Source organism: Bombus vancouverensis, chromosome 3 (assembly GCF_051014615.1).
Source record: "Bombus vancouverensis nearcticus chromosome 3, iyBomVanc1_principal, whole genome shotgun sequence".
Taxonomy (NCBI): Eukaryota; Metazoa; Arthropoda; class Insecta; order Hymenoptera; family Apidae; genus Bombus; species Bombus vancouverensis.
In genome coordinates, this window is record NC_134913.1 from 10,606,154 (window position 1) to 10,632,733 (window position 26,580).

At 34.4% G+C, this 26,580-nt stretch overlaps 1 protein-coding gene across 7 annotated transcripts in view; it reads right to left on the reverse strand.

Moving 5' to 3' along the window:
• The window catches only part of shep (RNA binding motif single stranded interacting protein alan shepard), a 45,856-nt gene extending 19,365 nt beyond the window's left edge, over nt 1-26,491 (reverse strand). For 3 of the 7 annotated variants that reach the window (XM_033349398.2, XM_033349397.2, XM_033349394.2), the window contains exon 1: nt 24,969-26,486. In XM_033349398.2, the coding sequence (XP_033205289.1) occupies nt 24,969-25,025 (57 nt within the window). In that variant the 5' untranslated portion in view covers nt 25,026-26,486. Of the gene's footprint in view, nt 1-24,968 lie in introns of all 7 variants that reach the window. The other 4 variants (XM_033349395.2, XM_033349390.2, XM_033349392.2 and 1 more) reach the window with 3 other exon arrangements.
• Nucleotides 26,492-26,580: the final 89 nt, after the last annotated feature.

Below are 26,580 nucleotides of genomic sequence, written 5' to 3' on the forward strand. Positions count from 1 at the left end.
GGGAAATGACAGATTACGAAAGCATTATAGTAAATTTTGTGTACGTGGGGAGTACTTTAGTATGCACAGATGTCGATGCTTCCTTCAATTTCGTAAAAATAACGATTTTTCAGCGAACGACTTGTCATCACCATCTACTTCACGCATCATCGTTGTTTGAAAACGGTCGCGTAAAGCTATCTTTGCCACAGACTCGTTCCGCTTTCAAAACGGAATAGCAAAGAGGAAGGGAATAGCATTGAAATAAGGAATTGTCTGCAGAGATGTAATTTGCATTCATGTATAAATTAAAATTATGGATTTAACCTTTGACTTTTCCTCCGATTTGCTTGTTTGACAATCTATTCATTAATTCTTTAATATTTAAAAGGAAGATTATTCAAACGAAATTATAATGAAGAAAAAATTCGAAATATATTACAGAACATATGGTTTAAAAGTTGATAGCCTTTAAATATATTTGAAATTTTGTACTTCTATTCATAAACTAAACTATTTATATATAACAAATTGTAAAGGAGAATAGGGTTTCTTAAAATCAATAGCAACAAACTAGATGGTCCATGCACAAAGCAGAAATAAAGGAAGGAGGTAAGTATATACATATATGTATACGGGAATTGGTGATTCTTTCTTCTTATCAGAGAGGCGTGACTGTACGAGGTCACTGATAAATGATAGTGGTGGGGAATTCTTATCGAGTCGTCCAGTATGCATATGTGAAACTCTCAACTCTCGTAATCACTTTCTAAAACAGTCTTTCACCTTATTTTTTTTTCATTAATCTGTTTTGATAACACTTTTTCAATTCTGTAACTAATTAAATCATAAAAACATTTTAAAAAGAGATTATACAAATAAATATAAAAAAAATGTATTACACTAAAAGAGATAGAATATGTGCTTATAATACAGTAAAAATATAAGTTTAAAAAAACAAAATCATCTTTTTAAACACAGAAGATCTTTTGACTGGCAGAATCTTATATAAACAGAAATTGAATGCATAGGTAATAAATAATTTGCATGGATTGATTTGTTTTGTTTTAAGATAATTAAGTTTGTGCTATTAGATTTACTCACAGAAATTTAAACACATAATATGATAACTCTACTTCCTAGCTTGTAATACCTGCAATTTGATATTTTTGGAAATCTCAAGTTTGTGCAATATCTCTCCGCTTTCTGTCAAAGCGTCAGCAATGTTTTAAAATACAACCTAAGTTAATGTAATCAAGTGATAGATTTATGAAGGAACGCGGGATCTTGTGCTACAATGAACAATTACACGTATTCGTCACATTTGAAAAGTCATAAAAATGTAAAGCAACGTACTGATAGCCGTTCAAGAATCTATACTTCCTATTGGAACAATTTAAGTGGCGACACTTCAGTCTTACGATTTATGAAGCTATTTCGATATCAATGAACTGCTAACTAATTACAGTTTTCGGTGATAATAAATCAACTTGCATCATATTCACCATGACATTAATATGTACATTAATTCCTTGTAAAATACGTTTCATCGATATCATTTATCCTAGATTTCTCTATCTAGATTTAAATTTCTTTTAACACGTTACAGAAAAAAAATAACATTTTAGTAGAATCTAAATCTCTCTTGATAAAAAAGTTACAATAAAATATTTAAGTATAGAAACATAGCAAGTAAAAAATCATTGTCTGCTTAGTAAAAGTTCTTAAATAAAACTTCAATGTGCTACACATTAAGTGCTAGAATATTGAAATTCTATTTTTTGTAATTAGATATATTGGGAATTGATACTAAAAGTATAATAATTAACTTATCTAAAAATATACAATTATGATTGTACTAGAATTCTTTCATTATTTCTGATTTCTAGTAAATTCTGTAAACTTCTTATCGTACAAGAACGTTTCGTTTCTGTTACATTTATAACAAGTTCTTGCTTGGTTCAAACTGAACAAGCTAACTTTTTAGACACTAATATTATACATAAGTAAATGTAACATGAGATACTTTGTAAGATAATCCTGACTACTTAAGAGATGCCAATGTGTTTCTTATAATACGTCGATAATGTCTAATAACACCGTATCATTTGGAATATCTAGCACAGTTAGTCCCCTAATTGATGATTAATTTCAAGCGACACCTTGTTTCCTTGGGCAGATATATTTAACATTACTATCTCACAACTTCCTGTATCTTTATTTTGTCTTCAAAATTTCTACTCATACAGCCACTACTTAAGTATAATTTTTTACTTTTTTTTCAGTATTCTAACAACTAAGTGTGTAATTTTATTTATACTAAATTATTGAAGTTCCCAAGGAAATAAATTTCCAAATTTTTAATTTTTTAAACTTGGAATATTAAATACCACTTATTATTATAATATTGTTTCAAATTTTTGAAATGCAACAGACAGGGCATATTGTTGTTGAAAAAAATTACAGTGCGAAGCGGATTAAAGATAGAGCATCTTCGCAGGATATGACATGGACCGAACTTTCTTTTATGTTAATACATCCCACAGCAGGTCCTGAGAGGAATCAGGATGTCCCACATACCATGCCAGGGCAAACAGCGTCAGTTGCAAGATCTCGCATGAATGTTACGCTCTATTAGCAAACGGATTCACGTTACAAATACGATAAAGTTTTTTCTTTTTACCGAGACTAGAAGGGGTCCACCAAAGATTCGTTGCCGTAGATTGTGAACAGTACACCGAAGAGATATTTTCTCTCGGGAGCACCAACGTATGATAAAAATCATCATCCAATCGCTATCTTTTTACTTTTCCATAAGTGACGCCGGTACAAATCAATTAGTAGTTTTGTTATTTTTGATGCTTTTTATTTTTCTTGAACCCACCAAATAAACATCTAAAAAGGACTTATACATAGATAGTATTACTATAGTAATTACAAATAAAGTAAGAGAAATTCCTATAGCTCTTACCAATTTTTTTTCTAGTGAAATCACGTCACATTCTAATGAAATTCTACCGCGGCAAATTTGAAATTTTCTATTGAAAGTCATCACAGAATTGCTAGTTTCTTTGATAAAACACTTTCAAGGTTGTTTTAACGTGTAACGATCAACGTGCACGAGTTTAATTGAATTCCGTGGCCAACATGCGGCAACAAATTTGCCATAAAAGAGAGTCATAGAAGCGAGTAGATGAAGCGAGCCGATAAAGTTTACCGTGCGTTAGGACTGCAACTCGCTTTAATCCCGTTTACTGCTTCACGGCCAAGATGCATGCAGTCAGTGAACATGGTAACAGATATAGACCATACAGGTAGATACTCAAACTACTCTCACGCAGTAGCGGAGTGTCCGCTTCTCGGTTTCAAACACGCCGTTAACTCCATCTAGAAATTCATTTTTCCTATACCAACTTTACACTTCGCGGCACGCTCAACTAGTTGCCCGATAGAGCTGCAACATCATAGCATTGAGTAGTTTACTCGCTTATAAGTGGCAGTTTTAAAGTGGCAATTTGTATATTTAGAATAGTAAATTTCAACACTTTTGTATTATTATAATACATTTGGGAGACATTACATATTGAAATTATGATAGATATGACTTTCACATGAAAGAGGTTATTGTGTACGATATTCTAGGAAGATTAAACATACTTTTACATTTGAAGTAGGAAAAAATGAAACTTTCAAAAGTGCTCGATATCTTCCATTACTGTCTCGCCTGATACGTCACTGACTGTTTCACGCAGCGCTGGCGTGCATGTATCTAGCGATGGGACCAATATCCTCGTGTGCATTACCGGCATTGAGTGATTATTTTAGTAAATGCTATTTAACATATTACTTGTTTATCTGGAATTAACATTTGTTATTATTTTGCATATTTATATTTCATACACAGTCGATGACAAAAATAAGTGGATGTAGTAGAAATAGGTAGTAATGAAGTTCCGTGAAATATGGCTTGTACACATAAAAATTTAAATATTAATTCTAATTATTTACAAAATAATCTATATGCTATAAAGATATATATAAAGAAAATTTAAGTATATAACACTAGTACTAATTCGGCTAAACTTCATTGATATCTATTTCCATTACCTATCCACTAGTTTTTGTCTTCAAATATATACATATACTACAGTTCTTAGCATGAAGATGAATTTAGCAGAAAAGTAACATAATAATAAAATAAAGTACTAATAAAATTAATTGATCAAAAATTCTATATTAATAATCCATATGTCGATAAACGTCCATATGTAGAAAAATCAGAAATAACAAGTAAAAAATCGGTAAACTTTCATCATTTATAGTTCTCAAGAACAAATCGAATCAGTCCCATCGCTAAACATCGACGGATGCGCGTGGATGCGCATGCGCATGCGCGTACGGCCTTAATGGTCAAGAGAGGACGGGAAAAGAAAAGTGGCAGAGGGGAGCAGGTAAGAGGGAACCAGTCGTCAGGCTTGCTCATCCCTCTGCGAAAGAGTTCCTCTTTGCCAGCGCATACCGGACATTCCGTTTCTTCACCTTGAGAAAATACGTACACTACGTACACTACGCACTCACGCAACACGGTGTGACACGCTCTGCTGTTCCTTTCGTATTTCACCGAGAGACATACGACACATACATACACATATAACTGCATGTTCTAAACTTTAGATTATTTTACATTCGAGTAGCTCTCTGTATCATATCTATTATCGATAATTGAACTTTCTTTTAGATCCTAAAGTTGCAGGATATAAAATGCCAATAGCTTCAAACACATCGGGAAAAAATTAGTCGATATTGAATAAGAGATCGAGAGCAGACTATAGAAATCTGAATATTCTGCCCAGCCATATGTTTTTGGAAACGTTCGTAAACTGACTAATCGAGGACAATTTCAACGATACCAAGCGAGCCACGGAATACAAAGTAGGATTTCACGCCGAAGAACACAATTAATTACTTTCAGATCGTTGTACCAGCAAGGTCGACCTCGAGGCAAGCGAGTGTACAATACCAACACGTTTACCTTCCGATTGACCGTGCTCTTTCCCTGTCTGTGTTTCAAGTACAAAATGTACGAGGATAATTTATGAGAAGATATCTAACAGAAACTTGATTGAAATTCGGCGAAACTGTTTCACGAAATTAGGAAGCTTTTGATATGATAAAAATCTGTAAATAAGTCTATTGCAGACAACATTGGGAGGCACGTTCAAGTTTTTCACATCAAGGGAAAAGTATGCGTGCTATATCGCAGTTCGTCTGCATAGAGAGAACGTACTTTTTAATAACACTCTTCGTTGAAAATATTTTCTCCTCGACATTCGCTGATGAAGTCACGTATCGTGACCGACCGACCAACGATATTTGAATACTTTGTTGCACGAGAATAACGTTATCGTGTAGAATTTTTTCTGCATAAACATTTTACAAACTTTTCAAACGGTCCAGGTAATTTCTTATGACGCCTTCGAAATTCTAAAGTCATTTCGATGGTATTAACATGATAGGCGCTTAATTATGTAGAAATCTAAATATGACAGAGGATTTAAGTAAAGATATAGGCGTACCTAATGTAATCGGGCGAGTAAATATATGTTGTCTTCGATCGAATAGTCAAAAACTTACCTGAAACAGAAAAAAGAAAGCGAGATTAGCGAAATGTAAGCTTTATATACAAAAACACTACAGTTATATCGCTCAACAAATGAGACAAAAAGCTCTAATATACTACATAAGATACGTATTTAAAGAAAAACATTGATGCACTATTACATATGTTTCTTGCTCGTTTAACATTTTGTTAGAAACAACTGTGTTTAGTAAAATCATTAGATCGTGGATGCTTATGCAAATTTAAATTTTTTCAAGCTCTGTTACATTCGTTACATTTCAGATATTGTATATATTCTACGTACACAATATATGCATTGCGTGTATTTTTATATCTTTCAATTTTCCATAAACGTATAAACATTCGCCAATCTACTAATTACTGTTGAACAATCTCAACAATCTACAAGCCATTCATGAAGCACTATTTTGTCTAGTCCCTTCGCACATAAGTACATTGATTAGATGTGATTATAATGAAGGAGTTTTAATACAAACATTAAACTCTGTAATTTGCCTCTAAATCTTGATACAAGAAAACTGCCATACTCTAAGATTTCAATAGAAAAAGGAGAAAGAATATCAAAAATAAAATACCTAAGTAACGATCGGTTATTTACGACTATTTTCGTCCGCATTTTTCTTATCGATCCGGCGATTCGCGGAACAGAAAGTCGATCTGATAAGGGCGTTATGAACCATGAGCAGTACGTAGTGAAAGTTACAAAAGACGTGGTGGTTTATTTGAAATTACACAGTCGGTAAACGCGCGGCAAAACCTAGTAAACACCAATCGTGACTTCCTCGCGACCGTTAATTCTTTCTCTGTCTATGAAAAGATCATTCACGCACGATGCCTGCTTCACAGTGATTTTTATCGACTGTAAGTAAAAAGAAGAAGAAAATATTCTTAACTAATGGAATTCCAGTAGCGAATTCAGTCTTATGTAAATCGACTTTCGTTTTTTAACGAAACTATCATCGAGTGATACAGGGAAAAGAATATTCTTTTATATTGGAATTATATATTAATATATTAAATATCATAAATAGTCATAAATCATAAATAATCTTCCCTTTAAGTTTATGTCCTTCTTTTTTCAAGTTAGGTATATGAAAGTTTTCAGATAGAATCGCAGAAATGAACACTTTCGTTTAACTTTTAATCCAATAAAATCCAATGGTATATCTTATTACTATATATATCTACGCAATATATCAATGTATGAGAGTATGTAAACGTTAGAATAAAGTGCATGAAACTGAAAACTGTCGTTGGTTTCAGATCAAAGTTGATTAAAGTAAAAAAACGAGTGAAAACATAAAAATGAATCAGCTGCTATAAATCGTTTTGTAATGTGTAAAACTTCGTAGCCTCGAATGGCTTAAACTTAAACGATGCACTCCTTTTTGTAGGCACCACTATATATGAGTCATATTTTTCTTATTTTTCTTTTCTCTCAACTGACGCAGTCTAAATTCGTTCTTTGCGTTTGTAATTATATAATATTCATAGAAACTGGTGTTGAATGAAAAATAGTAATTTTTAATAAATAAAACGGAGAAAATGAGATATACGTGTTTCAAGGTACACGTTTTAATCATTATAATATCCAAATATGACGCACTTAAGAATTTTAAAAGTAAGTCTTTTAACATATGCATCTTAATGTACAAGAACATATGTAATAAGAGAAGTAGAAGAAAATCCGTGAAATGCTACAAATTATCAGCCACAATTTAATAAGTTCAATGTTTATTTCGATAAGTACGATTAACGCGTTTGACACGTTCCAACTATCCGGAATGATACACGATACAGCGATATACTACATTTTAGCATTAATAAAAATAATAGGACTTCAGTATCACATTTTATATTATTATAATTCTCAGAGTATGAAATCCTTCTCAAATTTTTCAGCACACTATTTAGCATGAATTTTACACGAATGAAAATCGATACTGAATGTTGTTTCGATTGGCAATTCGTTAGGAGGCGCGGAAGAAAACACCCAACAGAGCGGAGGCAGACGTTTGTTCGAAACGAAAAAGCAGCCGTTGTCGGCCGGCGAGATACCAAGTTCACTGACTCCGATGACTAATACGAAATTAATTACTCGACTGCTAACGTTTCCTTCCAGACGCCTTAATGGCGCTCCGACTACGTGGAAACTATGCGAAATTTACCGGGGTAGAACCGGCAAATCGTGGAAATCGTTAATTACCGTTCACTTCTACGTAGGACCGTCGATCGTATATCGTTATTGTTAGCGGAAAAACTTGCATGAATTTACGACTGTGTTTACGAGTAGATCGAGTTACGAGCGCGACATTAATTTCTCGTGTAAATCGTCGTGTATAAACGCATTCGAACGTTAATTTAAAAAAGTATCACTTTATACGTATCTCTTGATGGTTATGAAAATGGTTTGGATTAGAATAGTCTGAAAAGTATTCGTTGTAATATCAAAAACGTGAGGATTTCATTTTTAATGTTTTCACATCGATAGAATATTCCGGTTAAGATTCATCAGCGTTTAGAAAGCAAAATTGCAATCTTTTGTAAACAAATTTAACGAAAAGTCGTATAAAGATACAAGTGATAAAAATATTATAAATTATCAACTAGATGGTTTCGTGGCCAGAACTCCATCAAACACAGTATTAAGAATTTCTAAAATTTACTTGACCAGAATTATCTTTAATTAGGTGGATATTGACATAATTTATTGAGTTTCTAAAACTATAATTCTAACGAAAACGTGATTTTCTAGTAGATGTTTCATTAAAAATAATTTTACCAAATAATATTGCACGATAATTTTGGACTATGCAGCCTATTTTCGTACAATGATCGTCAATGGCTATTGTTAAAACGCATTACTCAAGCTATTTTGTCGTCAGAAAATGTCATAAAAAATCAATGAATGCAGTCTATCGTCTCACGTCCTTCGACATTTTGGATGCATTCCCAGATCAACAGGTTTCGTGGAACAGAATTTGACTACGACGTAGCTTATTTTTGCGTTAAAACCAACTCTCGTACGCGACGGAAGCGTAACGACATTATTTATTGCCCGTTAACTTCGATCATAAAAATAACAAGTCCGCGTCGGCAACGAATAGAGATTTCGTATGATAAAAATACGTGGCAATAACAGAGGAAAACACGAATCACTGTGAATCTCTCTATCGCATTGGTCTACCGATGAAAGTTGGGGAAAATTTGATGCTCCCGTTTTATTGAAAATAAACGATCACTAAACTGCGAATTTTTGTTTAATTTCATATTTTTATAGATGAAGCCTAAAAAAAGTGAGATTTATGTGGAGATTTGGTCCACCTACTAAATGCAATAACGAGCTATTTATTTTACATATTTTCATACTATGTGCATTCTATACATTTTAGATATTTACATCTTGATATTTCCCACAAATGTATAAATATTCACAGTCTAACGATCACAGATTATGAGAAAAACCTAAGAGTCAGTTGAATCGAGGCAACGTCGTATAAGCAGTTGAAACTGTCTGCACGCAGAACGTTAGAAGTTTCACAGTTAGTACCGATACGGTTATTGAAGTAATATTTCGCAACTACCTCGAACGAATACAACAGTTAATTTTAATTACCCCTGTCTACATTGCAGTTAAAGGACTGAGTCATAAAAATGACATTAATATTGACGATCGTACAGTAATTATGTTAATGAAACTTTAAATGGAGAATGGCGTTAAACGTTGGTAAAGCATAAGTTGAGATTTATATAATAACTTTAATTGATTTTGTTAATATTTTATCATGCATCTCTTCGCAATTATTTTGTAGCATTTCATTTCATAAGTAAAACTCATTTACAATAGAGAAGAAGATAAATAGTTTTGCTCGAGACATTTGTAATAACGTTTTCGTTAAATTTTGTTAATTTGCCAGCTGAAAAACGAATTATTATATCGAATACGAAACAATTAATGAGGACAAAGAAAATTGGTACGAAGAATACCAAAATTCCGCACGTTTGAAGTGCTTCCGACTTACATTTTCCCCTAGAATAACCTAGTCCAGCGATATCCATCCAGTGTACCTAACTATTTAGTCAGGGACACTAACCACTTTTAGTCGCCAAATAAAAAGATTGCAATAGCCAAAGCAATAGCCGTCCGATGCGAACGCCTTGTCGTCCACCAAATGTATTTTTCGTTTGTCGCGGAATTTTAATAATTAGTTTATGAGACGAGAAAGGTTGAAAATCGCTAATCTAGTTATTTTTATATTTCGTGTCGATACATACTTTGTTAACAACGTGTCATATACATCTTACCATACCACGGTCAATTACGGAGGCGCGCTTTTCAAATGTATCAACAACAACGACCTCTGGCGTGTCTCTATTATTCCAAAATGCAATTATCTACAACGGCCGAAACAGGAATTTCAACTCAGAAACGTTCCGATTCATGCACGTGTCGCCGGTTATTACGCCGGCGCAGCATTTAAGCTCCGGCTACACTCGCGTTAACGTAATAATTCAAGACCCGACGCAGAACTCGGTCTGGTCGGAATAGAATGATTGCTCGCATACCACAAATACGTAACACGCTGCGCGCGCGTTACGCGCACGTACGCCAACGATTAAGCAGAAAGTATTATTTTGTGTCGTTAAGACGCATTCTACGGATTTTCACCAGGTAGATCGAACTTCTGCGCGTCACTAGTTTTAACTACTCGTATTGGATTATGTTCGAAAAGATCCATTCTACGGTTCGTATTCGAGAAATTTATGGCCTTTAAAGAGCATGTATTACAGGAAACCTATGATTTATGGACGGAATTACTCGATGGAAAGCGGCAATAGTATCTATTGATTTTGAAGTTTGTAAAGTGGAAATTTAGAAATTTGATAAATTTAACGCGTTTACTGCCGTCCGAGTTTTATATAATTTATAATAGTATCACATTCTAGCGTAATACCACCATATATTGCCATAGGTTTAGATTGGATCGTTTAAATATAGTAATTGTTGTTGCAGTAATAGCCGCTGAGATTCATCGTATTTGAGTTGTTCTAATTAAGCCGGTCATTGGAGAGCCACAAAGAAAATTTAAAGAAAGAAAATATCGTACTTCAAATCTAAACCATCATATCATCTCCTTTCTTTGGTCAGGTGATCCGGGTTATGGTGGCAATAAATTAATCCTCTATAACTGGATTCTTTACTGCTCATCAGAAAAGAATTATTGTTGTGGGCAGCATCTTTGATCTGGTGGAAGAAATAAGAACTAATAATTTCTATATATAAATTGATATATGGCAATAGAATGATGCAATAGTAGAATATAATGACACAGAGATAGAAGACACGTAAGGCATACGATATTAATCTAATTAGATATATTATAGTTTGTAGATACCTCTTGTTCCTTGTCTGATTTATGATTATTGGGAAACTTTATAATTAGTTTTCTTTAAAGATATTAATTAGCTTATAAGAATAGCATCCTTTTAAGAGTGAAATCATTTGAGAAAAAGTCAGCGTTTTTCTCTTTGCTGTTCAATGTAGGTAAGTCTTATTAAAATCCTTCAGAACTTAATTAGAGAAGATCAAAGCCCTTTGTAATACAAATTGCTTTCAACATTTTATGAAAATAAAAATGCGGAAAGCTGAATAAGCTGAACAAGCTTCCAATATCTGTCCATAATCTGACTATGTCTTCACGTTTAACCAATAACGTATATCTTGTTAAATTAAATTTTAATACAGAGGCGTGTAAGTTGCTACTATAAGTTACTATATTGTAGATTATTATAGTATAAGCTATATGCAAGAACGCATTGCATAGTACAAAATGCATTAATATACATTGCAGAACGTCATAGCCAGCTCTAGTACTTCCATAAAACACTGTAACAAATTAATTGCCGCCAAAAGGATACTGTTGACAATTAGTGGATCATTGGTTGGCACTCCTAGAATAAAATACTTGGAAATAGAAGATATGACCAATGAAAATTAAATAAAGTAGCAGATACAGTTACAGTTCATAGAGAGGGAAAAGCGTTGTATAAGTTATATGCCAAGTATAATGCATTTTTAATTTAACAAAAAAAAAGATCAGATTATTAATAAGAATCTAACCAAGAAAAATTAAGCTACTAAAAGTTGAAAGATGAACTTCTTTGCTTATAAAGGTAGATTACAGGGAAACAATTTATCGGCATAGAAAAGGTGACAAAATCCGGTTTTATTTAACATGTTCCGAAGCAGATGGTCAGTTAATGGTTCGTCATCAATATCGTCAAGCTGACCTACATACGCGGCACCAGGACATGGATCTTTCCTTGTGTTTGATCAGCGAATTACACTTGAAATATGCAACCGAGTTACATTTGACGAAAGTTGATAAATTTCTCGCATTGGAATCCACCTTTCGTTACGAAATCTTTTTGATATTCATTAGCTGTCAATTTCCACGTTTGCCACTCTGCTACGAACAATCAACAACCTTTCGCACTTTCAAGCGTGTGACGTGTTCCATGCTAATTTTATAATGATTCTGAGTGAAATAAAATTTAACGATATCGATAGGGGTACGCATAATGGACGATTAACTTTCGAGAGAAAATTTGGGGAAAAATGTGAAATGGAGGATAGTTATTAGCAAAATTCAACCTCTACTTTAAAGAGAATAATAAAATATTATAGAATATAAAATATTATAAAATATTAAAATAGTGATTTTAAGATATAGAACTCTTTGAAAAAGGGGTTTCACGTTTTATCGTATGATCGGTTTATTTATTATTAATTAACTCAAAGAAGTTTCTTTCCAAAGAAACGAATTAAGAACGTCTGCGATATTAATTTTGAATAAATAAAAAACTTAGTTATACAGATTCCATGCTATATAGCTAGATAGATACGTTTAAATTTATAGATATAACTAACTACTACATACAACTTCTCCAATTTCCTGTTTTAGATATTTAGATCACCTACAAAAGCATTCCGATCTACAATCGCTGACAAGAATGTATCGACAGAGAAAGAAAGAAAACAATATCGTATCCTGTATCCTTTTTTTTCAAAAGTACTCGAAAAAAGAACTATCTAAAAGAGATCCTCTCATCGATGAAATTAAACCCAGTTCGATTCGCGGAAGCCTATCTTTCTACGAGAAAAAAAATATCGATAGATGATTCCATCTGGCCAACTCGGTCGTTGAGACTGCAAAAGGAAGAACGATTCTCGTGTCGCTTTTTCACGGTACATACATCTATGGCTCGAGTCTAGCGATCCATCGGCCGATCTGTGCAGGTGCACGCACCAGAGAGAAGACATTTTGCGTGCCTTCTCTTCCCTTTCTCTGTCTAGTACACGTACCACACGTATGGCAAACGTGAGACGCATAATACGTTAGCCATTTGAGAGGCAAGCATCATGATCGCGATTCTATGGTTTCATATGGAATAGCGTGGTTTTATTATCACGATCAAATTATTTATCGTGAGGTTAAATGTGAACTATAAATTATTGGACATGCCCAAGAGTTGTATTCGTAAAGAGAATCGAACTTCTCAGGCCTTAGGACTTATTTGACATTTTTTTTTTTTAAATGTACAGATATTTGATCAATTTTCTATGTTAATTTAAGTTAAGTTGTACAAGCAACCACGAAACAGGAAATCAACTAGTAAGTACAATACGAAGTAAAGTACGAGTCGAAGTTAGAAAGAAAAAAGAAGACGACTGTACCAAGCTCTAATTCTCTTTTAATTCAACTTGCTCAAGAAATCAGTCAATAAAAATATTTCCCCATGCTCCAATGAAAATTTCATACTCTCTAAAAGTCCGAAGAAATGCGTTAGAATGAAACGACAGACAAAAAGACGATGTGTAACGGACTAGAAAAAATGAAGGTAGAAAGAATAAAGAGAGGGAGAAGAAAATAAAGACAGGAGCCGGCTACCTGATCATCTCGAGTCTGACGCCCTTTAACCGAGTTTAGGCCGACGGCAAGTATTATTAGCCAGAGATCGCGTGCTTCCGTGTCTTTACCTCATGAAACAATGAGATCGTCCGCGAAAGATATGCGCCAGAGCGTTCTACGTTCGCGATATATTGAGCTCACGCGAGACTCTCTCTTTACCCATAGAAATCCAATCATCTTGATATTATTCTTTCTCTTTTTATAATTCATTTTTTCCTCCTTTAACTCTATGTCTCTGTCTTTCTCTTTCTCCCTTGAGCTAGGCGAACCCGTTATAGGTCTCCTTGAACTTGCTCTCCAACCAGATGATGAATTATCTCTATACTGAACGAGACCAGAACGTGCCCAAGCTCCTACAGACCGGTCACAAAGACGATTTTCAATGGGGTCGTGAAGACGTAGGGAACTTAAGAGATCGTGGATTTTAGCAGCTTAGCGGTGAGATTTGCAAAGATATTACACGAGAAGGATGCGAAGGTATTGTATGTATATATATTGTGATACCTGGAAAGTAGAATATGAGGATGGTTGTCTTAATGGTTTCTTTTTTGTTCGCGAGTCCGGCGAGACAGTTAATGAAAGTATTCAGCGCATGAGGAACCTTGACATTACATTCGATTCAAGGCTAATGACCTTGAACTGGCAAGCTAGGTCATGGGATAGAACTTAGAATTTTAGCGATTAACGAATGGGAACTAGTACTATTCTCAATATCCATATGTTTTAAAGAAGACTATTTTGTTACTAAAAATTATTTGTAAATCTTTTTTCAATTCCATAGAAGATAACAAACTTACTTCTATACGAGTTCCGATTTCTTATCTCTGAAGATTAGAAACGCTTTCCTAATTCTTGCTTAAAAACTGGATTTTAGGTGTAAAATAGAATAAACAAGTATCTACCTTAGATTGAATTGTACATGCGTAATAAACACGTGAAAGTACTACTCGATTCCACGTCGAAGAGAAAACTATAAAGCAACTCTGTACCGCTTCAAACAATTGCTTATTATCTGTCCAAATATTTGTATCGCTTGCTAAAATATCTTATCCTTCAGGGGTCTAAGTTTAGTGAACTACGTATAACAAATTTAACAAACCAAAACAAATAAAACTATTGCTATACTAAGTTCAGAACTTCACCTCTATATGTACTATTACTGTTCCTTTTGAAACTACTTAAGACTTTTCTACCTATACTTTTGTTCCTTTTCTACTAACATTTTTCAAAATTGCTTTCGATCGATATATAAGAATTTCTATTTGTCGTCACACAGTAAAAACTACTAAGTTACACGCGGTTACAGTTATATGTCTAGGTAATAGAAACCCTCAGAAAGTCAAGGCTTTTCGAGCAAGGAATTTTGCAAGAAACGCTGGACATCGTACGACCTTGACTCCGCGCAGACATCGGGTACCGTTGCCTGTCTAGGAAATTTTTTCTCGGTGACCGTGCGCGTCGGCCACGAGAAAGCCGCGCGTAAGTAGACAATGACAAAGATTATTGCACGCATACACCGTATTCGCGTGGGTGTACTTTCCGTTCAGTGTCGGCCACTTTTGTCTAACGGTCTGTATAGCCATCAGATGCGTGCGGTATGTCAACAAATGAACTTTTGCACGCATCCGCTGCCTTGTCAGGTCAGTGATTCAGTCGTTGATCGTTACACTCGTTACCTCCAACTTTCCCTTTCGTTATCATCACCCTATTTATCGATCAAGGAAGAAGAAAAAGAACCGTCGGGTTCTGCCAATTTTTATCGTACAGCTTTCTCCTTCTCTGTGTCAACGTTTACAAGATTATCTCCCTGATTTAATAATCTGCCTAATCTGCCTAATAATAGTTTAAATCGATAAATGTTCATTAAGAACTACTTTTCAACATTTGAATTAAATTTCTGAGAAGGATTTGTAATTTTTAAATAGTATAACATTTCATTTAAGAAGAACATATGTATAATAAAAACTACAACAACAACAATAATAATAATAATATTTATGACGTATAATAATTAAATTAGTTAATTGAAATCAATTTCATTACTTGCTAATTTTTGGCTCTGTGTATTCAAAGGTGCTTAGATATTTAAGCATCGGAGATATATGTACACTACTTTAGACACGATCATTTCGTATTTTCACTTGCGTACGTTATACAGGTATTTCATTTAAATATGTAGTTCACTCTGCAACTCTACGGTTAAATGACGCTTTTAGGAAAATTCTTACGTCTAGAGTATCCCAAGACCGCGGGGATATTTGCATGGATGAAAACCAACAGAATAATAATATATAGAATGCGATAAGTTTGCCCGAAGCAAAATGAAGCATACAAAGAACAGATTAGAATGACACATCATTAATGTAAACAGCCGCAGAGATCATTTTCAAAGTGACTCATTTCCGACGAGATGAGTCTGCCTTCGCTTACTTCTCTTCTTCTTCATCTTCTGTATATCTTTTTAGAGAATAACCTTAGAATTCTTTGTTATTTGTCTATTATTTTTCTATTTCCTACTTTCTATCTTATCCGTTCCGCTTGTTTCTAGATCGATTTTGCACATTTACGTATATAAATATTTTTATTATTAAAAAAAAATACGATTACTTATATTTAAATCAAACTACCAGTAAGAATATGTGTAATATCCTACACATTCTATACATCAAAACTCTGTTCTTCATACGTAGAGAAAAATCTATTTACATATTATGAACTATGTAAAGTTAAATATATGTCAAGGTATTTTAATTCAATAAAGTTGAAAAGACGAAGATCATCGATGTAAATGTAATATGAGAATTAAGTAAGTGTACAGAAAGTATCTGCTTATCCTTCGCTTGTTCGTTAGAAGTACACATCATAATGGTTTTGAATTGTTTATAAAAATTAAGTTCTTTGAGAATATACTAAGGGAAGAATATTGGATTACGGACAATGAGCTACAAGTCGGTCAGAATCATAATTTTACAAGTTATACGCGTTCATTCTATTAAAGACGGTATTCTTTGGTTTCATAAATTTAATCAAATAATAACAATAGCCAGGAAAGTTGGCACGAGGCCAATCAAAGAATCTTCAATCTATTCTCAACGTAAATTCCCACAAACGTTAATGCTCAATTTAATTACGTTAAATGTACATTTGAAAGCTTATGCTTCCATATCTATACATTTATTTATAGAGATAAATCTTTTCATAATACAATTACATGAATTTACGAGTAAGCATTACCCTACTATTTCCCTATTTGTGCGTTCGCCGCTGTATTTCTCTTATTACCACACTATGAATGTGTGATATAAACAGGATACATATAACATGAAAAAAGGTATAAAACATCGACAATATTTCATGAATAGAAGGAATCTCTATTCCATTTATTTAGTTGCAATACATTCAGAAAAATATGAAATGGCATAAACACCCACAGTTTACTTATTAATCATCGTATAGAAATTTCTTAGAAGACTTGCCTGAAAAATGGTCGCCAGTAAATCTAAAATCTTCGTAGAAAAGATGAAAGAGGATATTCTCGTTGAAGTATGTATGCGCGAGAATCCTCGAGAAAATGTCAGATGTACGCGGTATCGGTGGCATTAAGAGGCGCGAGCGATAAAGGCAATCAAATTATTTAGCATAAAAATGGCTAGTTGCAGGTTTCCCAAGCAGCGAAACCGCCCGAGGGTGTCTTTCGATGGAGATACAATCACTACGTAGCGTCATGACGAGAAGAGAATCCTTCGATTCAACGAAGGAAAAAGGACGGCTCTTCTCTTTCACTATCGACGAATCAAGGCCCTTCGATTTTACGCTAGCGACTCCTCCAATCTTTATACCGTGTGGCTGTGCGACCGCGTAACGCGTTCCCCGGGACGATTAACCGTATAGCTTGGTCAGTTATGACCGACGCAGGAATCACCGTAATTACGTAATCACGAAATTGGCCTGCCCCTAAGGAACAGAAGGCAAATTGAGACAAATGGTAAAAGGAATCATGGCCACCAAGCCGACAAAGATGCCGGGCAACGACGTCGCTGAACATTTCTTCTTTCAACCGAATTCTGGCCAACCTTTTTTCTGCTAATTCGACAAAAGTACGACTTTTGAGCGTGGAGAAGCTGGGATGTTAATAATAACGAGCTCTAAGTTTGACGCTATTCTTAAGTTCAGTGATATGACTTTCACTATCTCGAGATTATTATTTGGCGGAATAACTTGTAATACTAAGAATATCGATATTATCGTGTTATACAGGGTGGTTGGTAACTGGTGGTAAAAGCGGAAAGGGGGTGGTTCTACGCGAAAGAAGAAGTTGAAAATATAGAATAAAATTTTTTTTTTTAATTTTGTTAAAAATCGACAGTGAGATCCGTTATAACGAGACGTGATAAAGTGCACGCGTACCGTAGCGAAAATTCAAAGTCGATTTTCTCGAAAACAAAGGCTCAAACGAAAAACTTGTATTCTATATTTTCGACTTCTTTTTTCGCGTAGAATCACCCCCTTTCCGCTTGTACCACCAGTTATCAACCACCCTGTGTATATATGACCAGAAATAGGATTCCTTATGAGATATGTTTTAAAATAACTATTTTAACATTCTCATAGTAATTGAAAATTATGTTCTTGCATTTATGCTTACTAATTCACTTCCTATGCTTACGTTAAACTCTTGTATTAAAAGCATAAGGTATAACGATATATAACCTTAAAGTAGGAAATATATTATATAATCAAGGAATAAATCTATTCAGAATGAATATGAGTATTAAATTGTTGGTGAATTCAAGAATCTAAATAAATAAATAAAAATACAAAAAGAAGAAAGGAGTTTTGATAGGCATAGGCCGGTATCGTTTCCCTAGCAACATTCCTCTTCCCTCCGTTCATGGAGACCCTTGTTCATATAACTCGATTGTGAAGTATTTCAAAACCGGAAGGCAAAAATGAGATTAATCTCGGTTCAGTGTATCACATCGTCGAGATTTCCGGATGTTCGTCCTCGCGCTCCAGCGAAGGGAGCTGAGCCTTGCAGCCGCTGCAACCACAAATAATCGATATCCTTTTGCTGCGTCTATTCTCTTCACCCTACCTGGCCCTTTCTCTCTTCGCCTTCGCGTTCTTCCCCCACTCTTCTCTCTCTCTCTCTCTCTTTCTTCCCTTTGCACGTCGGTTCGTTTTTATATTCCCGTCGCTTGCAATTTTTATCCACCCACCAGCCGCTTTTCGACGCGAAACTCTCCTAACAGTGAGAAACTTTCGTTTCGTGGCGGTATTTTCTTTTCAAACGTTCCACAAAACCGACACGCGAATTTCTGTCACCTCTTTTCCAGCTTTCAGTCGACTAGAAAACTTGGTTTTTGGGTATAACCAGGCTACACTTTCGCCTTTGTCTTTCGTTTACGAGCTGGAAAAAGGTGGACAAATTTTATTTGTCTTGTTTTCGCTAAATGGAATCTCATCGTTCTGAAGATGTATTTGTTCTATTGTTTCAGTCCAGTTGCTTTCTCCTCCTCCTTCTTTTTTCTCGATTTTACTTCTTAGTTAACGCCTTTTCTGATCTGGTAAATTATGATTTGTTATGGAAGCTTTTATTACCATTGATTGCTATTTTCCAATCGATTTCCATGATTTCGAATTAATTCATAGGATGTCACTAATAATAAAATGAAAATATCCAGACTACAGGAATGGCAAATAAGAGTATCGATAAACTATATGTTTCGTAATATAATTTAAGATTTTTATCTTTGAGTGTTTATTTTCTGAGAAATCTATGTATCGTATGATAGAACGCTTTCGGGTAGTCGATTTCGCCCGAGCTTTGCCGATTCGACGAGTTCGGGTCTTCTCGACTTCGCGTAACCGCGCGTAATGCAAACGATTATGTGACTGAAAACATGAAAAACATAGACATAAGAAATATAGACCGTTGGTGCATTATGAAGAACGTAGTCCTCGTTAAAAGATAGAAAATAAATATTATTATCGTAGTCTCCCTTTCTTTCTGTTGCAGATATTTTTTATAACACATAGAAAAGGAAAGGAAGTCCTCGTTATGTATCTCTATCTCTTTTTCAACGGGGCCCATTTTCTCAACTTCGCGGTCTATACTTCTTAGATACGTCTATGGACGAAAATGATACACCAGAGCTAACAGTACTCCTGAAATCATCAGAGACACGCAGATCGATGGAAACAATCAATCATCACGATCGCCAGAAGTGGTCGTGGCTCGCGACGAGAATGACTCGCCTATGTAATCGCGATTGAAACAAATCGGTTCAATTATCGTTATGAATTCTCAACGTCAATCGACTAAACGCACTTGGTAAAGCATCGAGTACCGTTCGCAAGCTTAACTGAACGCAGCGAACTTTCTATTCCTTTGCATATCAAAAATGAGAAATGTTATATAATGAAAAAGAAATATTAGGGAAATCATAAAATTCGAGAATATATAATTATATATTATAATTTTCAATTGTTGTAAGATAATAATGCATGCGAATGCACGTTAAATCATGGTCAAAGGCAATCATGAAACGTGACGCTATAGCGATCGGTAGCGTTCAATGTTCGCTCGTACTGGACAATCTTCAACTATTTTTAGTACTTTATGATCAACGGAGAAATTGTTACACGTAAGAAACGTATAAGTAAAGACCCGTATATAAAGGCCATTCGCACTTTTTGTTCCACGTTTTAGTTTCTTATTCGTTTTGTTTTTCTAACATGTAACATGATACTTTTTATATTGAAATTTTATTTTATGGAAATGTACTATAAACATAGACTAGAAATTATCGATTTTCAAAAACCGCATATATCTTATGTATAATATATGTACATACGAAATCTGTGTTACGTACAGGTAATCCCTGAGCCTACATAACTTTGGTCTGCTATATATTGACTTGTAAAAATGATAATGAGGAAAATATAGAAATACGAAATTCAGGAAAAATGCAGCTATAGAACTAGAGATATAAAAGGATAGATATAGAAATGTAAAGAAACAATTGAATTCTGCCTAAAGAAGCTTTTTGAATATAAACGAAAATGCAAAATTGAATATTTCCTTACAATCGTTGATTAATAAACGACAATCGAATAATCTTACACCTCCAAGCACATTAATATTGCAAAATGATTCATTAATTCCAGTCTAATCAGCGTAAGGGATCGTCAATTCTACGTATATAAATGGAACAGTTCGTTGGCTGGCATTGGCTCTCGTTCCATAAGACTGCGTACATTTAGGTAAATTTTGTTCAAGCAGTTTCTCAACGAATAAGAGATCAATCGAGGCCCACGAGCAATTGATGCCAAACGAAAGTTGCTTTGGCTTAGAGCAGAGAATCTGATAGCGAAATTGAATATCTTTCTAGATCATTAAGCTTGAAGATCTCATGATTAGCTTGAACTGTCTCTTATAGATACAACCTAGGAATTTGTAAAATAAATCATACCAATAAGAAATCTGACGAGATAGACTTAACCTTTTAAATCATTAAGTTTGAAGATTCTAGTATCAACATAATTCTTTTATTCCACCTCATAAATATGGCTCCTAATTTTTTGGATTAATGATTTCAAATAGAAATTTGGTAGTATTGTTATATTAGTATATATATATATTTATTTATTTATTTATTTTGAATGAATCAATGTCATCTGACATACTATGAAGGCATTATCTTCAATGAATTGCTTGATTATTATGTACATAGTTCCTTATGTAGTCTCTCAGGATCTATACAAATCTATGGATGAACTATTTCCCACAGAAATAATTCAGCAATGCTGCTTCTTTTTATTCTAGAAAATCCAGATAACATTAAGTCTTACATTTTGCTGCTAATAATATCGTAGCATTTTAATTATTTTCAGTATTAGCTTTATAACCTAACGTAATATTTATATTCCTCTTCACCACAAAGTAACTTTTAGGACATTTTTCGATAAATAGAAGTATCAGGTATATTTTACATTTGTTTGCAAATAGTCTTATCTTTGTATGAAGTATTAAAACTATTTGTTGACTAAAAAACTTAACCTATATAAGTAAATCATATTTCCTTTCACTGTGTTTAAATGACTATTAGATGATAAATAATTGGATAAAAAGGAAGGAATTTATTTATACGAAAAAATCCTCTGCTATGTGCATCAATAATTTTGCATGTAATTAAAAGAAATTAAACGTAAAGATGTCTGCATTTCTTGTGAAACACGTACAATGTGCAACTTTTACATCCATAAAAACCGGTAAGATAAAAGCATGCGAACTTACTCCATAAATTTCACGCTTAGCTCGTGCTAAATGACAACTTTGTATTTGGTCGCGGTAATTTATACGTGTGGGTCATTAATAATATAATATGAAGCTCCTGAAGTGTTTTATTTTAATATATTGCTTAGTGAATAAATATAAAGTCAAAAGCAATATTAACTATGAGACGATTTAAATTTAAATATAGGTTGTAGATTTAAAAATTTAATAATTTAATGGAAAAATCTAAGTTTAGATACCGCGAGTTTGAAAAAGATTTGTATCTGATAAGAACCTTAAATTTAATGAATGATGTGTTCTTGCAACTGATAAATTTTCTATAGATATATCAATTAAGATAAAGAAAGAAACGATCATAAAAATGCACTAAACAATGCACGAACTGTTGGCTATAAATATGTTACAGATAGGCGTCTGTAATCTTGATAAAATATTTGATGTGTTAATTAAACACTTCACTTCAGATTGTGAAGTTCAAAGTACGCGAATAACAAACCGTGGTTATGTTCAACTGACCTCCGCGAATTTATCGATTTTGACTTAATATACTCTCAATATGCTTTAATCTCTGTTCTATATGAATTTGAAATTAATAAAATCTTTTTTGTTTCTTAATATTTGAAGATTCGTGGATTTTACGCAATTGTTTAGTAAAAAAGAAAGTTAAAATAACTGCATATCGATACACTACGTTACTTTAGTTTGTGTTAGTATGATATTCAAGTATCAATTTTCCGTTGGTAACACTGAAAAGAACAGCTGTTTGCACACCAATCCGTTTAAACACATTTACCATGCGATAACCTTTACATTGGCTACATTAGCAATCAGCAAACTTGGAAACAACGTGAAACATTAATTGTCGATATTGTTGATCATAAAATGACATTCTCTGATTACACTTAACACTTTTATTATTATATGAACTTTAAATAAAAATTGATAAAAAATATTAATATATAAATTTTCAACTTCTTATTAAAATTCAGTTGTCATATTACAAAATAAAAATAATTTCGATCATAATTACGCGTTTAAAAACTATGCGAAAATGTTATTGTTGTGTCACTAAAAGCATACAACGAGGTTGGCTACACTGACGAGCGTTAGGTCGAATTTCAATGTGCAGATTAAGAATGCTTCCGGATAGTGGCTCCACGTCGCTTTCACAAGCAACTAAATATTATATTAGTAAGCAATTGAGATTTCTTTAAATATTGACAAACATATTTCAGAAATAACATATCAAACAAAATATAGTTATTTATCTCATATTCCACCCAAATTCGTAACTATCATTCATGAAAATGTTGATCATAGGAAGAGCAATAAAAATATTAATCAAAAACAAAATTATGAAAAATACGAGAATTCCCTTAAATGGAATTCTTACTCATTTCTATTAGTTTTATTAAGCAATAAATCAAACGAAAAAAAACATTCAATGATGTTTACTTGTCTAGAATTATCACTTTTTATCGCAATTGGTATATTCAATGTGTTATTTCTAACTTTGTATTGAATTTATCGTATATCGATGAGCAGAAAAATAAGTATTTTAAATGTAGTAAAAAATATAAAATTTCACGAAAATCGGAGCAATTGAAAGTAGACACAGAACAGGAAGAGACAAGAGCCTGCGCAGAATGCCAGGACCGTATACATAAGAGTAAGAACCTGACACATGCACTATCTAAATACCAAAACATTTATTTTGACATTTCTGTAAAGGTAAATCATGAAAATGATAAATGGTAGTTCCATTAAAAATCTTACAGTATCTTGATCAACGAGAAATATATATTTTTAAACGTTTTCAATTAATAAGAAAAAATAATAGGAATAATATTTTAAATACATTTATCCGATTACATTTCAGAGGAGATAGTACTAAATGATAACAGTAATGATATTCATGACTATAATATAATGGAAATGTTACTGAGACCATGTGGTTTGAAACACTTTATTCTTGATTTTTCAGGATCAATTTAAACTATTCTAAGTGTTACAAGTACTATAAAGAATAATATAAAAGTAATAGATTAATAAAAACTGTAACAACAAAATCATGTAATAGAAATATATATTTATTCCAATGAATGCCATTAACGTATTACCGGCAACTAGTATGTACCTACTCGTGACAATCGTCAATTCGATCCATTAAGTTGATCATTCGTAATTTATTTAAATACTATCGACAGAGACTGCGGATTTTTATGCATTTATGGAAAATTTAACGATGCAAAAATACGTAGAATGCATACGCAATGCAAAAATGTATAAAATATCCAAAATGAAGTACCAGTTTTGATAAACAAAATACATTTCTGCTTAGGTTCTCTTTCTTTAATAGTGTTTAATTTGTATAATATCCACAACTTACTGAATAATAATGATATTGCGGATTTTCATGCATTTACAGGAAATTTGAAAGCGCAAAATTGCAGAGAATGCACATAATATATAAAAGTATATAAAGTATCCATATAGTGCTTTTTATAATACTAAAGTTATAACAATTATTATATACCTAGTAAAACAGTTTTCTATCTACTTCCTATTTTCTTAATTATTTTCTCAAAAATATGAATTTGCATAAAAATCCACACTCCATCGATAATTGAAAGCAAAAAAAAAACAACCAAAATGAACGTATTCTAAACTATTTCAGACGAATTCTCCCCGGTTACAAAGCACGATAGACTCTCTCGAGGGAGAGAAAAAAGGAAGGAAGGAAGAAAAGAAGCAATACGCGAAGACGGCCGAGAGAAGTTGAAGTGGGGGAGAGAAAGAGGAGACTGGGTGGGGCAGCAGACGCCCCGCGGCAAACTGTCAAACTACGCCGGTTCCGCAAGGTTCGTGGCCATCGGCCGTCCCCATGGTAATGCTACGTTTTCCAAGAGCATGTACACACAAGTAAATATGCACGCACACCGACACGAACGCGAAGCATGGAGGGTTCGATGCGGAAAACCGACCGATACGAATTGATCTCGAATATAACTAAAAACCCGAGTGAATTATATGAAATAAAATGACAAAAAATATTGTTGGATTTCATTCGACTTACCATCATTTTGTAGTTGAGCTTCCTTGGCGCGGCTACGTTTTCCATTCTCACGGACATGTTAGCGGTCTTATCGCTCGTGGCGCCCGCTCGAAACGATACGCTGTGCCGTTGTCCTATTATTACGGGTAATGCGTGTGTCTCCTCTCTCTTCTCTTATTTCGTACTTGTAGTTCGTTGCTGGTTTTTTCAGGCTGGTGTTGCCCGGCCGTTAAAGCAGCGTCACCCGCGGATTTTCGATATCTCTTCGACACTGGTCAGATGCAAGCAAAGAACCAACACAGCACGGTCACGAAACGAATTTGCACTCCGATCGGCCGATAAACCGGGGTGGAGCGGAGGCAGAAAAAGAGTGAGGAAGGAAGAGAGAGATGATGAATATAAGTGTGGGTGAGACGCTTCGTAGAACGAGGGTTGTCGAGGAGGGGGTAGAACCTAGGATGAAGTACAGTATGTATGGTTATGGACGCGAAGGGACAGCAATAAAGTCAAAGTCAGTCGGTATAGTTTTAATACCGACAAAACCCGATGCGACAAGCGCAACAATACATCACTTTGCAGCAAAGAGAAGAGAAAGAAGAAAAAGAAGACGGTAGGACGATTTGGATAGAGAAAGGGAAAGAAAAAAAAAGAGAGAGGGAAGAGAAAACGTGAGCTGAGGGGTTGAGACGAGAGAGAAGAGAAAAAGAGAAAGAGGGACGTGGTGTGTGCGGCTTTCTGTTGCAATGACCGAATGTACACGCGGTACTACGTAAATGTAGCCAAAGGATGGAGTGAGGAAGAGCGAGAAAGATGAGGAAAGAAGGGGGTAGAGAGCCTGAACCGATGGCGATATGAGACGGATGTCGAGTGTCAAGAGGGTGTGTCGGCTTATACACTTCACTACTACTATCGGTCGAACACTTTTCTCCACGTCGTAATTCGTTATTAAAACACGCACCACATCGAGAGAATCAGTTAGGCTACACCGAGAACTAAGACAACGAGTAGGAGAGACTACGCGAGATTATCACCTACTTCGGTGTCGTTTTCAACCAATAGTGGTTGCTGTTGCGGTACGATCGTTCTTATCCACGTCGTTGCCGTCTTCGTCGGAATTGTTCCCTTTATCGTTGTCCTCGTCGCTTCGGTCACTGTCTTCCTTAAGTCCTTATCTTCGATCCCTCGCTCGTATATCTTCCCAATCACACCGTCTTCTTCCTTTATCCTTATCCCTCCTCTTTGTTTTTCTTTCCTTCTTATTCTTCTTTCGCACTTAGATCTTCCAGTTATCGCGAAAATCTTTCTATCTTTTTTCGTACTTTCCGTCGTCGTCTTCTCGTCCGTTATATATCGCGCGTGTGGCCTCGCACCTTTTTAATATCGTACAAATTCCACGAAGCACTACTAATACAGCATGTTACAAAAATAGAGTTTGTGTTCCCTTAAATAAAATAAATGTACAATTAATTGTTACTTGTGGTTAGGAAACATTTAGTGTATGTGTTGTCTTGTAGGTAGAGTCTAAGCTACTGCCCGGCGAGGTTCGCCCATCTTGCCCGAAACTAAGGAGAGTCGCCGCTTGGAGGCGCTATGCACGCCACCACCAACGGTGGGGCTCCGGCGGCCGCACCTG